General features: G+C 46.1%; 1 protein-coding gene across 2 annotated transcripts in view; it reads right to left on the bottom strand.

Moving 5' to 3' along the window:
• The window catches only part of tmem132e (transmembrane protein 132E), a 286,941-nt gene that overhangs the window by 39,717 nt on the left and 232,901 nt on the right, over positions 1-14,323 (bottom strand). For both annotated transcript variants that reach the window (XM_079283060.1, XM_079283059.1), the window contains exons 3-4: positions 8,141-8,281; positions 1,637-1,829 (exon numbers count right to left, since the gene is read on the bottom strand). In XM_079283060.1, coding sequence (XP_079139186.1) covers positions 1,637-1,829; positions 8,141-8,281 — 334 coding nt within the window. The remainder of the gene's footprint in view (positions 1-1,636; positions 1,830-8,140; positions 8,282-14,323) is intronic.

The raw sequence follows: 14,323 nt of genomic DNA, 5'->3' as shown, positions 1-14,323 counted from the left end.
CTTTTCACTGCTCCATCTGGTATTAACACCAATCCTGTGCTTCAGGACTGCAGCGAAGAAGCATTAAAGTCACACAGCAACACCAACGATCAGGAATACAGAGCAGCGAGGTGGCAGGCAGCTACGCATCAAGCACCGCAGTTCCTGCCGTCTTGCTTCAGAATGTACTTTTTTACAAGGAAGTCGCGCGAGGCCGAGCGGTGCAGCTCAGCACTGCGTACAGGACGCATGCTGCTCACACTGGAGACAAGAAGTCAACCGTACGTTGCAACAGATGCACACGACACGCAACCTCAGAACTGCAGCTCAAGTATATTGAACGGAGCTTTCGATGAAGGACTGCTGCCATTATGCAAATGAATGGCGGGGAAGTGCTTCTGACCGAACACTTGTTCCTGAAGCGTCTCAGAGCTCTGGAGCCATGACATTGTTCAGCAGTGTTCCTGTTCCCTCCTTTCAAAACTAACTTTTTAAACATGTTTTAAACATGTTTTCCTCATCCTCGCAGCGCTTTGCCACGAACGCTGCAAAGCGCTGCCGTCACTCAGCAGCAGGACATCCACCCGTACACCACCGGCATCCACTCGTCTGTAATATCTCCTGCACGGCGCATTTAATGAGCAGATATCGTGAGGGTTTGGACATTTCTCGCTCAAAACCACAAAAGAGGAAGAAGGCAGGGAAGACGTAGCCGGAGGTACAACAAAGGGAAACGAATCAAGCAAGAAGGTGCTTGATTCGTTTCCCTTTGTCCCCGTAATCTGTTTACTACCTTCACTAAGTGCACCTTTCACAAGGCGAGGAGAAGAGACCCAATTAAGAGAGGAAGAGATAAGTGCTCCAGCATCAGGAGACTTTCTTAACTATCAGCGAGTGAAGACGTTGATTCCATTCACGCGTCATGACGATCTGTCTGCATCACGTCGGACACGTGACATTAAGTGCATGCGGTCACAAAGAAAGGTATTAATATCTGCAGCGGTGGTGCAGAGAGAGTGGCCCTCAGGATTCCTGATGACAAGAGAACGAGTGGAAGCGTCACTAGTGGGATTGAATAACCTGTGAAGATCATGCAGATCTGTGATTGTGATTGTTTTTGTGCTGCTTGGACGTCCTGAGCCGAGACGAAGGTTTCAGCCTCATCCTGAAGGCTTCTCTCCGTCTTTATGGACCCGAACGGTGAAACACTCAGAGCAGATCACTCCCACGGAATTCAAAAAAATACATTTAAGACCTATTTCATTTGGCCTTTTAAAATGTGGGTTAGCTTTAATGGTGCCAATGTTCCGCTGGTGTTAAAGGAAGCAAGCGGGTGAAACAAAGGTTTGCGTAGCTCTCTTGCACTGTGCAGCCTTACAATGTGTAGCGTAGCATTTAACCAGGAACACGGCTAACGTGAGATTCAACCCACTCATGACATCCACAGCAAAAACATGTCATCATGCTTTCTGATCATCTTTCTACCATCTTGACCGCTGAAGGCAAAAATGTCAACGGAACATTTTCTTTAACACGAAGCATTTCAGTTCTGCTGTTTCAGTTTCTTCCTCAAAGCAAAGCACGGTTAACGAGTCGGTGAGATAACTTTAAGTCACTGAAGTGAGAATCATATGAATCTGTCGACGGTGCCGCTCACCATGGCCAGAGGAATGATGGCCTGGATGTCTCGCTGCACCACCGTCAGCTCCGTCACGACCTTCTCTGAGTCGGGAGGCGGGTTCTGCCCCTTGTAGTCGATGTTCCAGTTGATCCGTCTGGTCACCGAGAGGCTGGTGAAGTTCTCCATCTCGAAATCCAACTGCAACACCTCCACGTTGCCCAAAACCTCCCTGCCAGACCATAGAAAGAGAAATAAAACAATCACACACAAAATAGAATGAAACAACGTCAGTGTTGTGTCATGCATTGATGGATGAGATGATTGTGAGAAGGTTTCGCTGTGAGCAGCTGACAGACAGGAGACAGTTAACACGGCTCTCAAGGGTCACCGCTGACAACGAGCAGCTTCACGACCTTCACGACCTTCACTACTTGATGTAAAAAATAATGGTGCTCAGGTTTTGAGATGAACACCAGCGCTTTAAAAAGCAACACTACAGAGAGCGGGTTTGAGTGGATATGATTTTGTTGTCCAGCAATTATGATAAGAGGTTTGGGTTTCCATCTTTCTTGATTAAATGACATCAAGGTGAAGAAGCTGAAACTCTGCGAAAGTCTTTTGATCTAATAATGCAATTGAATACCTTTAGTGCCATAATCCCTGTTTGTTTGCTGTCTGACTACAGGTGCTCCTGTAGGACGTGCGGTTGGGCTTCAGGCACCTGGAGTGAACCTCGTGATGTATGAATGCACCGAGCCCTCCTGCTGACTGCACTCCAGCTGCCTCCCACAGATGTTCGGCTGAGGAAAGCTTTTTCCATGATTGCGATGCAGACAGCGATCACATTTCCACAGAGAATACTTCGCGTCGTTCGTCAGTCGTACACGTAGTTCTTAGGAGACTGGGTTTGACCTGCTGATGCAATAGATACAGCTTCTCCTCTTATCACCATTCATTCGTTCATTACTGAAGAAAAATCGGATCCGACGTTGGACTTATGAATCGAGCTGTTGTTAAGAGAGCCGCTGAGACTGATGAGAAGCGACAGCTTTCTGATGGCACTGCTGCTCAGAAGGAGTTATCACATGAACGAGTCAGTGATCGCCTCTGAGAACAGTGCGCAGGTCTTGTCAATAAACAATCACCGCTCCCGAATCTTGCTCGCTAGCTTCTAGCCTCAGGCCCGAGCGTGGAGCTGCTGCGAGGGGATTGCAAATTTGGATCTGCCTCGAACTTTCAAATGAGCGTAATTGCAGCGGCTGCAGATTCGCTGCTGGCCAATCGATCGTCGTAGGTCGGTAACTTGATTGCTCTGGTGGCCGTGCACGTGAAATATTTGGGCATTTTCTCTGTTGCTTCTCTCTGCAGGGTATAGGACTTCGGCTGGGACCTTCCTTTCACTGTTGCAAACACGCCAGAGATGCAGAGGCGATAACAGCCCTCCTGTTATCAAGATCCTGCTCGTTGGGTTTGTAATCCCGGAGTTCAACAAGCCGAACGTGCCACCGTCTCACCGCCTCAAAGCTGACCTTTAGCTGAGAGCGAGGCGCTCGCTGTCCGTCCTTCACAACAGCAAAGAACCCGTCCCACCGTTCAGCCCTGAGAGCCCTCTAATGAAAGCTGGATCAAAGTCTCTGAACGAGCCTCCGCCCACAACCGCTTCCTCTCAGGGAACATCGCGATGAGATCTCGGCCTATTTGTCTCGGCATCACTCACTGAAAACAAACACCCCGGTCTGTCTGCGACTCGCTAAAGCTGTCATCAGTTACAGCCCACTGGAGTGAGTACCGGCGCTCACGACAGCGCCGACTGCCACCGCGCCGGAGGGGAGGCAACGCCGCGGCCACAATCAACCCGTGTGGGTGAGAGGGACTGTTTCAGGGTGAAAGAGAGACAATTGAAAAAGAATGTGAGTGGAGAAAAGGAATAAAAATGACATTTTGTCCTTCACGTCTCAAGCAATGCGCCGCAGTTACACTTGACATTTTGACTTCTTGTTTTACTGCGCAGGCCTTCATCTCTCTTTACATTACGAACAGCATAATCTCATCACTTCCTACGGTTTCAGAGGAAATCATCACTCCACAAGGGAATGTGTTGGTACGAGCTTTCCTGTACTCTGTTATCAATAATCTTCCAATATTAAAATGTATATATATATATATATATATATATATATATATATATATATATATATATAATAAATGTATATATATATATATAATAAATGTATATATCTATATATATCTATATATATAGATATATATATATATATACATTTATTATATATATATATATATATATATATATATATATATATATATATAATAAATGTATATATATATATATATATATCTATATATATAGATATATATAGATATATATATATCTATATATATATATATATATATATATATATATATATATATAGAAAGAGAGAAGACTGGTGTAGATGTTGAAGTGGTTTGACAAATTGAAATGCCACATAAAGGCATTTATAAAAGTGAAAACTTGAATGAGTGATTCCATACGAGAGGAGGAAGGAAGGAGGAGGAAGGAAGGAGGAGGAAGGAAGGAGGAGGAAGGAAGTGGCTCAAAAAAGGTCCGGTCTGGTTTCCATTAAGTTAATGATGCACTGTCTATCTGCATTATATATTGTAAGAGCTGTAGCTCGGGGCTTTCCTCGAGCTCAGGAGGATTTGGTTCTTTGATCAGAGGTCTGTTTGAACTGTTTGAACTGTTTGAACTGATCAACAGGGAAGAGTTCATTGGATCAAAGCACCGCAAGGCAGCGTTACACAGCGATGGAGGACAGAGGGGCTCAGAACGGTCCGCGCCATCTTTCACCACGCGTCACGTTCACTTTGAGGACGCACACAACTCTGACTTTTAAAAGCATTCACAGCAAAGTACGGGCACGTTTTATCAAAACAATATATGCTGTGTCTTACCGAGAACGAGATAAATATCAATTCTGTGTGTTAAGCTGAAGCCAGTTAGCCTAGCTTAGCATAAACACTGGAGGCAAGGGGAAACAGCTAGCACTGGCCATGTTGTGTTCAGTAAACTACAATTTGTGTTTTCGGAGGGATTTACGAGCTGGATCTATTCCGCTGATCGTCACAGACGTGCGGAGCTCTCAGCTTGTCTGATCATTACAGCGAGGTTGCCAGGTTTGGTATCTCTGTGTCAGGGCAAAGATGGACTGGGCAGAGGACTGAACTGTTGTCGTCCACTCTCCTCCATCTATCACTGCAACTGTAACTACAGTGCCCGTGTATTGGCTCTGAGGACAGCCACTGCCAATACTGTGTGTGAGCGCACGATGTGTAAACGCAGACGACGGACTGAAGCTGCTGCTCTGCTAACCTGCTGCTCTGCTAACCTGCTGCTCTGCTAACCTGCCGCTCTGCTAACCTGCCGCTCTGCTAACCTGCCGCTCTGCTAACCTGCGCTCTGCTAACCTGCCGCTCTGCTAACCTGCCGCTCTGCTAACCTGCCGCTCTGCTAACCTGCTGCTCAGATCAGCTGTGAAGATAAGTTGTACTGTTGGTTGACCCGGGAGCCAGAATAAAAAACAGCCATTGTATGTTTCTGCAAACCACGAATACGTTGAATCGCGACGTTTATGAACCAAAAACACGTTTCATATCAACATTGCGGTACGTTAAAAGCGTTAGGCTAGCTTAGCCATACTCTAGTTCCAGCTGTAACAGCACGAGGTTGATGACCTTCTCATCTCACCGGCAGAAAGAAAGCAAATAAATGAAAATCCCCAGAAACTCTAAAAAGTGCTGATAAATATCAGAGGTTTCCATCTTCTGGCCGATATTACTTACCGACAAAATGAAACGTCAATTGTAATAAACGGCTTTCCCTTGAGTGTGGAAGCAGTAAACATCCCGAGAGAACATCTATTCTTCATGCAGCTTCAAACGGGGAACATCATTGATGATGGAGCAGCTTAGACGCCAGAGGAAAAAACTCTTTTCTGTCCAAAGCCTCTTCTACACAGAGATTCCACAACACTGACATTTGAAGTCGCACGCCGACATGACGTGCGACTAGAGCTCGGTATCTGTACCTTTAAGGCATCGACTGAAATAATCCAGTTCCAACTATGACCAAAACTTCTCACATCAAGCGATACCTGCAGTCGATCCTTTTGGTGCCCAGAACGAGAAAGATAAAAGAATATTTTTGCAGTTGTCCTGTAATGCCACGGCGTTCTTTCGGAACATTATTCACGTGAAAGCCATTGACCGCAATCAATAATGCATCGGTTCATGCGGCGTTATCAACGAGCTGCTGTTGGAATGTGACTGGGGACCAGAAGAATAAGTACGCTGGATAATCCCAGCAATGACCAAAGAGGGATCTGATGGAGAGACACAAGATAAAGAGAGAGACATGAAGAGAGAGGGAGGAACGCCCCCAAGGGGAACACTCTCTCAGCATTTCCTCCGTTTCAGGTAGATTTGAGTAAACAAAAGCAGATGCACAAACAGAAGTGCTTCTCACGCATTCATCAACGACGTGCACAATGCTGCTGGTGTGTTCATCTGTTCTTCTTCTGCACAGCGGGAGAGTTGAGTGTGTGTTTGTGTCTGTGAGGAGGAAAGGGGGCGGGGCTTTACATCTTGCACAAAAAGACTTATGAATGAGAACAATTATTGAAGCTGACTACTGTCTGGGGCTGCTTTCCTCCAGCAGTGTAAACTCCATACTCACAAACAAGAATAGAGTTGAATATTCTTTCTAGATAAAACAAATCAGGTTTCTCTGCTGGAGAGGACTCAACCATCACATCAACGTATTCACAGAGCAGCTTTAACTTCAAGCAACTAATATGACCTCAGGTGAGGAACACAAGCAGCTCCCACAACAATGAACAACGTTAAAAGTTTAAATCCCGGTGTGATACATTGGTGACATTTACGACTTTAACCTTTTTGAAATTCAGCACCGTTTTGATACAAATAAAGACTTGATCCAGACCTCCAAACTGCCCAAAATACCAATTTCCCAACACTGCTGTGCATTTCCACAAGAGAATCTTCAGAGGCTTGAGGGCTTTACTTCAAAGAAAGAGAGTTTACGCTCACACTCAATCAATTTGATGGGAACGAAGCGTCGCAACATGAAGCGGTCCGTGACGTCATGACTTCAGACGGCTGTTGTTTGGCCGTTTGGCTTCAGGTGGTCACAGAATTGACTGGGCGTGACACGTTGTTTCTCTGTCCATGCTTGACCCCCTACTGGACATTTCACACACGGTGACAGGGAGGCAAAGATTACATGACACGGGTCACTGAATGCAGCACGGAAGGCTGCCAGCGAGGCGCTAAGACGTAAACAAGGGTGAGATGGTGCATTTCTCTCTGTGCTGAGTCCAGAGGGAAGGCAATATTTAGACCAGTCGCTGATATCTCCCAGCCGAACTCCCGCGCTGCAGCTCTTAATGAACCCAACGCATCACGTGTTGTGATTTATGGTTGTACATTTGTTGTTGCTTTCCCTCGGTGGGACGAGCTCTAAGGAAGGCCAAACTGCACCCGCGTGAATCACGAAAACCCGTGAATACGATGTGATCGATGTTGACCGTGTTCATGTTCTGTTGAATAGAATCACTTCACTCACCTGCCCATGGTGGCGTCAATGTAGAAAGTCTTGTTTTGTAGAGATTTTTGCAATAACTTCTGTACAATTTACATGAACGTAACTGTAGGTGTTGCTTGAAGCAATCGTCTCATCAGTGATATTTTAAAAACAGCAAATAGAAACTGCTTCTGGTTTTTTTCTGGATGACCCATGAACCTCACTGTCAAGAGTTTTCATTGGAAACACTTTCTAGCAAAGAAATAGTCCCGAAGAAAAGTGAGGAAGGAGACGATGGGAAGAAACGTTTCACTGCTGAGAGCATCAAACGTCTTCATCACGTTTCCAATTCACCGTCACTGTATCTGAGTGGACGCAGATACGCTCAAATCAAAAGGTTACGATATTGTTCTAAAAGCACCAACCTGACCCTTTAAGCTGCCTCTTCATGTTCAGGCCTGTAATAACTTCATAATAATCACGTTTAGGTTGGACCTCTTAAATAGGCCGTACATCGTTAGACTACACTGAGCTTGCAAATCACTGAGTAACTCTCGTTCCACTGTTACCATGAAGTTGCCCGCAGTCAACATGGCCTCATCACTCCGACGTGGGCTGAATGAACAGTGCGACTCAGCAGATAGGATCTGCGTTCATTGAACGCGCTGTAGAGCAGAGGGTGCTTCAGTCGCTCTGCTGCGGCCAAAGCTGTGTTTTACCTCCTGCAGCTCCCGGGGCATTCACAGAGAACGGTGTATGCTTTTAAAAGCTGCCTTTAATCAGGGAGTGAACTATGGCTGGTACACGCAAGGAAACCTTGTTTGGGACCTTTTGTCCGTTGTTAAGGAAGACAAACGGCAGCGAGGGCAGCAGCCCACAGCTCAGCTGCAGCAGTGGGCGGGAGAGACGCAGTGTGTTCAGGCCCGGGGCGGTTGACTTACCCCCGTTGGACTGCTTTGTTCTTGTTCACATCGATGGTGGTGATGGAGTGCTTGGCGCCGGACTGAATCTCCCAGTCCACCGTCCACTGGGTGCTCGTTGACTTGGTCTCGAGCAGGTTCACCCCTTTCTTTGCTTTGACCCTGCAGGAAACGGAGAGGGCAAAAAGAACGGGTTGAGTCAATTTATATTAGAAGAGGAGGGAGGGGGGGGGGGGGTTGATTCATGTGCAAGGTCAGGGGTGAGCGCCCTCCATGTGCAGCATTGTATTGCGTCATCAATAAGAGATGAATGAAGATGATACAAAGATACCGCGTCAGGTCACGGTGTCCACTGACGCGCCTGCGATCGAGTCTGCTTCACTGACAACATGCTGCGCAGGAAGGGTCAGGGTCAAGGGTCAAGGGTCAGCATCAGCTGCTGAACAGGATTCACAGTGTTTGCTCAAGGACCTCTCAGCAGAGAGGGTGTTTGAACCTGGAACCCCCGCCTCATACTCCCTGCAGCCTCATATACATATGTGTCCAAACACGTACATTCTGGCTTGCACATCGAAACGCGCACGCTGACATGCACACACACATGCACACACACGAGCACAGACGACACATTCTCCTGAACACACAGTATCACATATATGTTCCAGCCACACAAATAATCCTGATGTGTCCATGTTCCCAAACACTAAATCAATACACTACATGACACACACATACATAAATAAATAGCTTCTAAAGAAGCAGAAAAAACAATAACTGTAGGAAAGTATAAAGTGACAGGATAGACTGGCTGCTCAAACATGCTGCAAGAGTCCAGATAGACGTGAACCTGAAACATCACAAGTCACATATTGAAAAGATGTGACAGTGACTGTGACACTCAGCAGGCTTTTATTGCGTGTTGATGACTCTGCACCTCAAAGCAAGAGGCTATTTGAACTTTGCTGTCAGCTGGATACCAACCCAGCCGTGGCAGCTGTCCGCTGTGACTCAACCAGACGTGCTATGAAGGCGTCCACTGACAGAAGAGGAACAGAGCCCAGAGGGAAGAAGCCGAGTCATCATTGTGATTGTGGTGCTTTGACCACAGAGCCACGCCCGAGTCCTGCACCGCCGCTCGATGGAGACAAGCGGCCCGGCCACAGACTGGTGGAGATTATTGACCTGATGCTCTCATGTTCATGAAACACGAGACGGGGATGAATTATTAACATATCTGGCTTTTGTTCGTCTGCCTTGTGCCTTCAAGACAATTCATTCAAACACCAGACTTGAAGCTAAGTTAAAGGTCACAGGTCATGCTCAGTTGCAGCTCCGTACTTGTGCTTTGGGTTTCTCCGAGAACATATTCACATGATGTTTCTCTGACCGCGTCTCCGTGAATGAAGCTGTATTCACCGTCTGAAACGCTCCGTTAGTCTTTTTAAGCCGTCCTCTGGAAGGCTCCGATTGGTCAGCATTTCTGTCCTCGCAGCGTCACTGCAGCAGCTGAGGACTCATCGACGACCCGTGTTTATCACACATCTCCAGGCTCTTTCAAAAGGATCCCAACGAAACTGCTGTTACGCTTCGAGGGGAAAGTTGTTCCTCCGTATGACGCTGCAGCTTCAACTCAAACACAACCAACCACCCGGTCAGCTTCAGGAAACAACATCGAGGTTTGGCTTCGAATGAAATGGAGGCAAAATCGCAACACAACTGCCCCGTGTGTTGACCACAGACATGGAAATCACACTTTCTACATTGTGGAAATATTGAAATAAATATCTGAAATGATGTATTGGACGCCACATGATGCTGATATGGAGAGGACCAGACGGTGTTCTCACGTTTACAGTGATGTCTTCTGAGTGATGTCTTTCCTACAGGAAGACAGTCTCGTGTTCTTCTCTTCCCGCCTTCACATCACTCGCTAGTGCCCCCCCCCCCTTTGTGAGACATCTTCCAGATCGTTCCATTTATTTCTCCGACAGATAAAAACTCTGAAGTCCCGCTGAGGTGTTTCCGTTTGCTCCGCTATCCTGCGCTCAGCGCCTCCTTCTGTCAGCCGAGTGTCCACGCGGCTCAAACGGCGTTCTAACGTCAGCTCACCTCGGCCTGCTGCTGAAAGTATTCAACAAGTCATTAACAAAAAGCCAATTATAACCGCAAACTTTAAACTAATAGAAAGTCCTGCAAAACTTTCAGACCTATAAACCTAAACCTATAAAAACGACCATTGTCATAATTACCACAATATTGCAGATTAAATGTGTAAACACTGAAAGCGTGCCATGTGTGCCTCAGATGCTTCAATCCGTGTGAAACAACGAGACGAAGCAGCTCTCACAGGTCTGAAACTGGCGTTCTTATTGCAGCTCTTATTGTCTTCTTTCATCAAGTCACCAGAAGATACGATCTTATTGCGATATTAAACATTTAGCAAAATGCTGAACGCTGCAAAATTATACTATTTGTCAACATCTGTTTTTATCGAATAAAACGCTTTTTCACTCAGTTCAACCAACTTGTGTCTTTTTTATCACTTTTTCTTGCAGCAAAATGTGTTTGTCAGAACAGCAGAGAGTCTGAATTGGACTGAAAAAGCAATTTATCAAGAGGTTTTCCTGCATTTGCAAGTGAATAGTTTCTATAATAGAAGATCAACACGTGTTCTCCAATATTGCAACGTAAAATGTTGCGATATTATGTTTTTATGTTTGATTTTCTCACCAATCCCTGAGGTACATACATGACATGTGACCTCTGAACCCGTCCTCAGCGCTGTGGGAGCAGTGGGCTGCTGTGACGTGGAGACAGTAGGAGTCGGGGATTGAACTGCCAACCTCGTGGTCAAAGGACGACCCGCTCCTCCCACTGAGTCCTAGTTTACACAATCTATTGGATTCAATCCAAAGTGTCAGGAACGAAAAACAACTCGTATTTTTGTTTCGTCCTCCACGCAACCGGGATACTTCTTCTTCTGTTGGACTCTCCATCGCCTCTCGAGGTACGAGTGGTGCGACAGGACGGGCCGGGTCAGTGGTCAGCTGGTCAGCTGGTCACTGACGATGTTACTTGGTTGTTTGAATGTTCTGGCCAGATCTTACACATTGCACCTTTAAAGACACTACACATATAAAAAGCTCTTTATTTTCCCTGCGGCATTGGGAAGCAGCGTCCCGGTCTCTCCTCTGCAGCCCGCCGTGTCTCCGCGGTGCGCTCGTACTACTTGAGAGCGTGGATTTCTCTCCGCTGGGCACAGAGGCCGACGTCCTCGTCACCCATTTATGACTGCTGCCAGAAATCATGTCAGCTGCCATGCCGCACGCTGTAATTTAATACAACTGTCTCATGTCAATAAATAAAATATGCAAACCAGAATTAAATCAAATCAAAGCTCCCACGTCCTTAAATTTTCCTTAATGGCCCTTTTAAAGAGTATTCATTGAACACATTTGAGGACGTCCCCACAGGCAGGGCTCTCACAAAACTGCAATTTTTCCACCACATAATGAGACTGACTGTAAAAAAATGCCTTTTTAGACTTTAATCACTTTAAATCTCGGCAATGAAACACAAGCTGAATAGTGCAGACTGCATATGCGGCGCAGCCACTATCCTGATGGGACGTCGTCGACGGCTGACGTGTTCAAAGGCTTCTTGGAAGCGTGCGTGTTTTGATGCACAAGTAAACCACCAGTTTGCCGATTCGTGGCGAAAAATACGTGATATTGTGGTACATCTTCCAGTTTATTATATCAGTTTGTGTATAATTGTGTTTGCAGTGTGTAAAATGGCTTCAGTGATATTTTTGCCCATAATCTCTTCGTTAACACACTTGATTGATGGATGTCACGGTATTGTTGGTTGAGATGGGCGGGACTATCTTTTGTTTTGTTTCACAGGAAGAAAAGATTTTCAACTGAAAATAGACAAATAGATTTTTTGTTTTTGTTGCATATATTGTGCACAATGTGATCTGAAGGGTTTTTTATGTATGTGTTCATATGTGAACACAATGATAATTGTAAAAGTTCTGCCTGAAAAACGTCACTAACCACGGACTCATTCCGCCGGCCCTGTAACGGTTTACTCGGCGGCTCTCGAGTGACGAACACGACTTCGCCCTCGGATCACAAGCAGCAATCGCATCAATCATCTCAAGCACTCCGATATCTGTGGTGTTTATCTTCACCGGCAAACAGCTTTGAGCTGTTTTCTCGACGGCAGCGCGGAGACGTGCAGCTGGAGAGCCAGAGCGTGAATCTGCCAGGGACAGACTCTTCTTAATGGCCGCCTCTGAAAATTTAAATATGAGAAGCTGGGGAAATATCACAGAGCAGATTACAAATCTGAAACCGCAGCTGCTGGCTTGCACATGTTGGTCGTGATTTATTTCTTGGTGAAAATGAGCAACTCAGTGGAGTGATAAATGTGTCTTCTGTGCGGTGCGACAGAGTCAACGACGGAACATTCCGAGTTATCGACACCTCGTCTCCTCAGGGAACCACCAGGAGTCTGCTGCCGACCACAACGGCTTTCAAAGGAACATCAGCAGCGCTTCGTTCCAGCTTACGTTGCTCTGTAATTAATACCAACACTAAAGTCACATTCCAACAGAAGAGACGAGTGCGCCAGATGTCACAGCAGAGATCCACCAAAAACCTCTAATGTTGAGGTCACGCAATGTCACACAGAACACTTCCACTACAAAACCTTTCATCTGAGACGGATGCTTTTTTTACCCTCAAAGTGTTTTATATGTTATATATTATATATTAAGCTGAGTTTTGTGTTTTTTCAATAGTTTTTGAACAGTGGAGCTCCATGACACAGCGGGCTCTGAACTAACTCCAATGTGAACCCATCCACGCCGCTGTGAGACGCTCAGAGACGCCGGTGCAGGATGAAGAACCACAAAGTCCACGAGGAAGGACGGCAGGGTGGCCGGTCGGGTCAAACACACAGACTTTCACCCCGGAGACGCTAGAACATGAACTCATTTGACCAAGCGGAACCCGACACGCCATCCCTGACACGTACAGAACTGACGCTGGAGGAGAAAACTAGAAGGTCACAGTTTGAATCAGAGTCTGACGAGTTGGGAGTGAGAACGTGTTGCAATGGCACAGAGGGAAACCCAACGAATACATGTCTGTAGGATCAACTCATTGATGGATTTTGGCCTTTTCATGGCGGCGTTATCTTTTCAAAAACAGATGTTTCTTAAACGCAGGAAATCTGAGCATCTGATCATCTTTGAATCACAGGCATTGATCAATAAACCCCTGAGAGCCAGCAGACGCTGTGTTTAACAGCTGAGGTTCTGCTCGGCTGAGGCCTCAGGGAGCGCAGAAAATGAAGTCTATTGTGACGCTACATGCCTGAACACGGGCGCTATCTCTCTGTGTCTTCATCACAATCAACGGCTGCCCAGACGTGTGTGACGGAGATGCACTGAGGGAGGACTTGTTCCTTCTTCTCTGGATCAACCAGAGGCTGGTTTCCTCCCACTGCTCTCGCCTTATGACGCAGTCTGAGGACCGAGTGGTGATGAATCGCTGCAGAGCCTCTTAATCTCGGCCTCGGCTCACAGTTATCTCCTCCCCACCTCTAACGTGCAGAAAACACACAAATATAACTAATAAATCACTGATGATGTGTGATATTGTAACTTCTCAAATATGAATAACAGTGAGTCAGGGATTTTATCAGTTAATTGGGAGTTTATGCCAAGGGGTCGGTGTGCAGTAAACTCAGATGGGATTACTTTAGCCATGCATCAAAAGCATCATCTCGTCCAACTCGCTCACTCCCATTCGCTTTGTAAATAACTCATTTACTGAATATTAAACGCAAAAGCAGTGCTTTTTAACCCCCCGCCTGTAATGCTTTCATAAAACCAAATTAAAAACCATGACTGAAAAATACTGCAAGATCTTAAAGAAGAAGAAAAAGAAGCCTGTTTTTATTTGCAATGGCAGTGAGAGAGAGCGGGATCGTCACATCGCGGATGGGCATTGAGCACATTTTTGCCAGGTCGGACCTTAAAACAGCGAGGTCACCGTGTCCTCATCTCCCAGCATTCATTTTCTTTGAGTGCATAACTATCATGGCCAAAACTACAAGATGTAATAAGCCAGTACTTACCATTAAACGAGCTCAACGCACTAAGGTCCCGTCATAAATTAACAACACCGATGG

Source organism: Melanostigma gelatinosum (genome assembly GCF_949748355.1).
Source record: "Melanostigma gelatinosum genome assembly, chromosome: 14".
Taxonomy (NCBI): Eukaryota; Metazoa; Chordata; class Actinopteri; order Perciformes; family Zoarcidae; genus Melanostigma; species Melanostigma gelatinosum.
The sequence above is the reverse complement of the archived record's forward strand: the minus strand, read 5'-3'. Positions and strand labels throughout refer to the sequence as shown.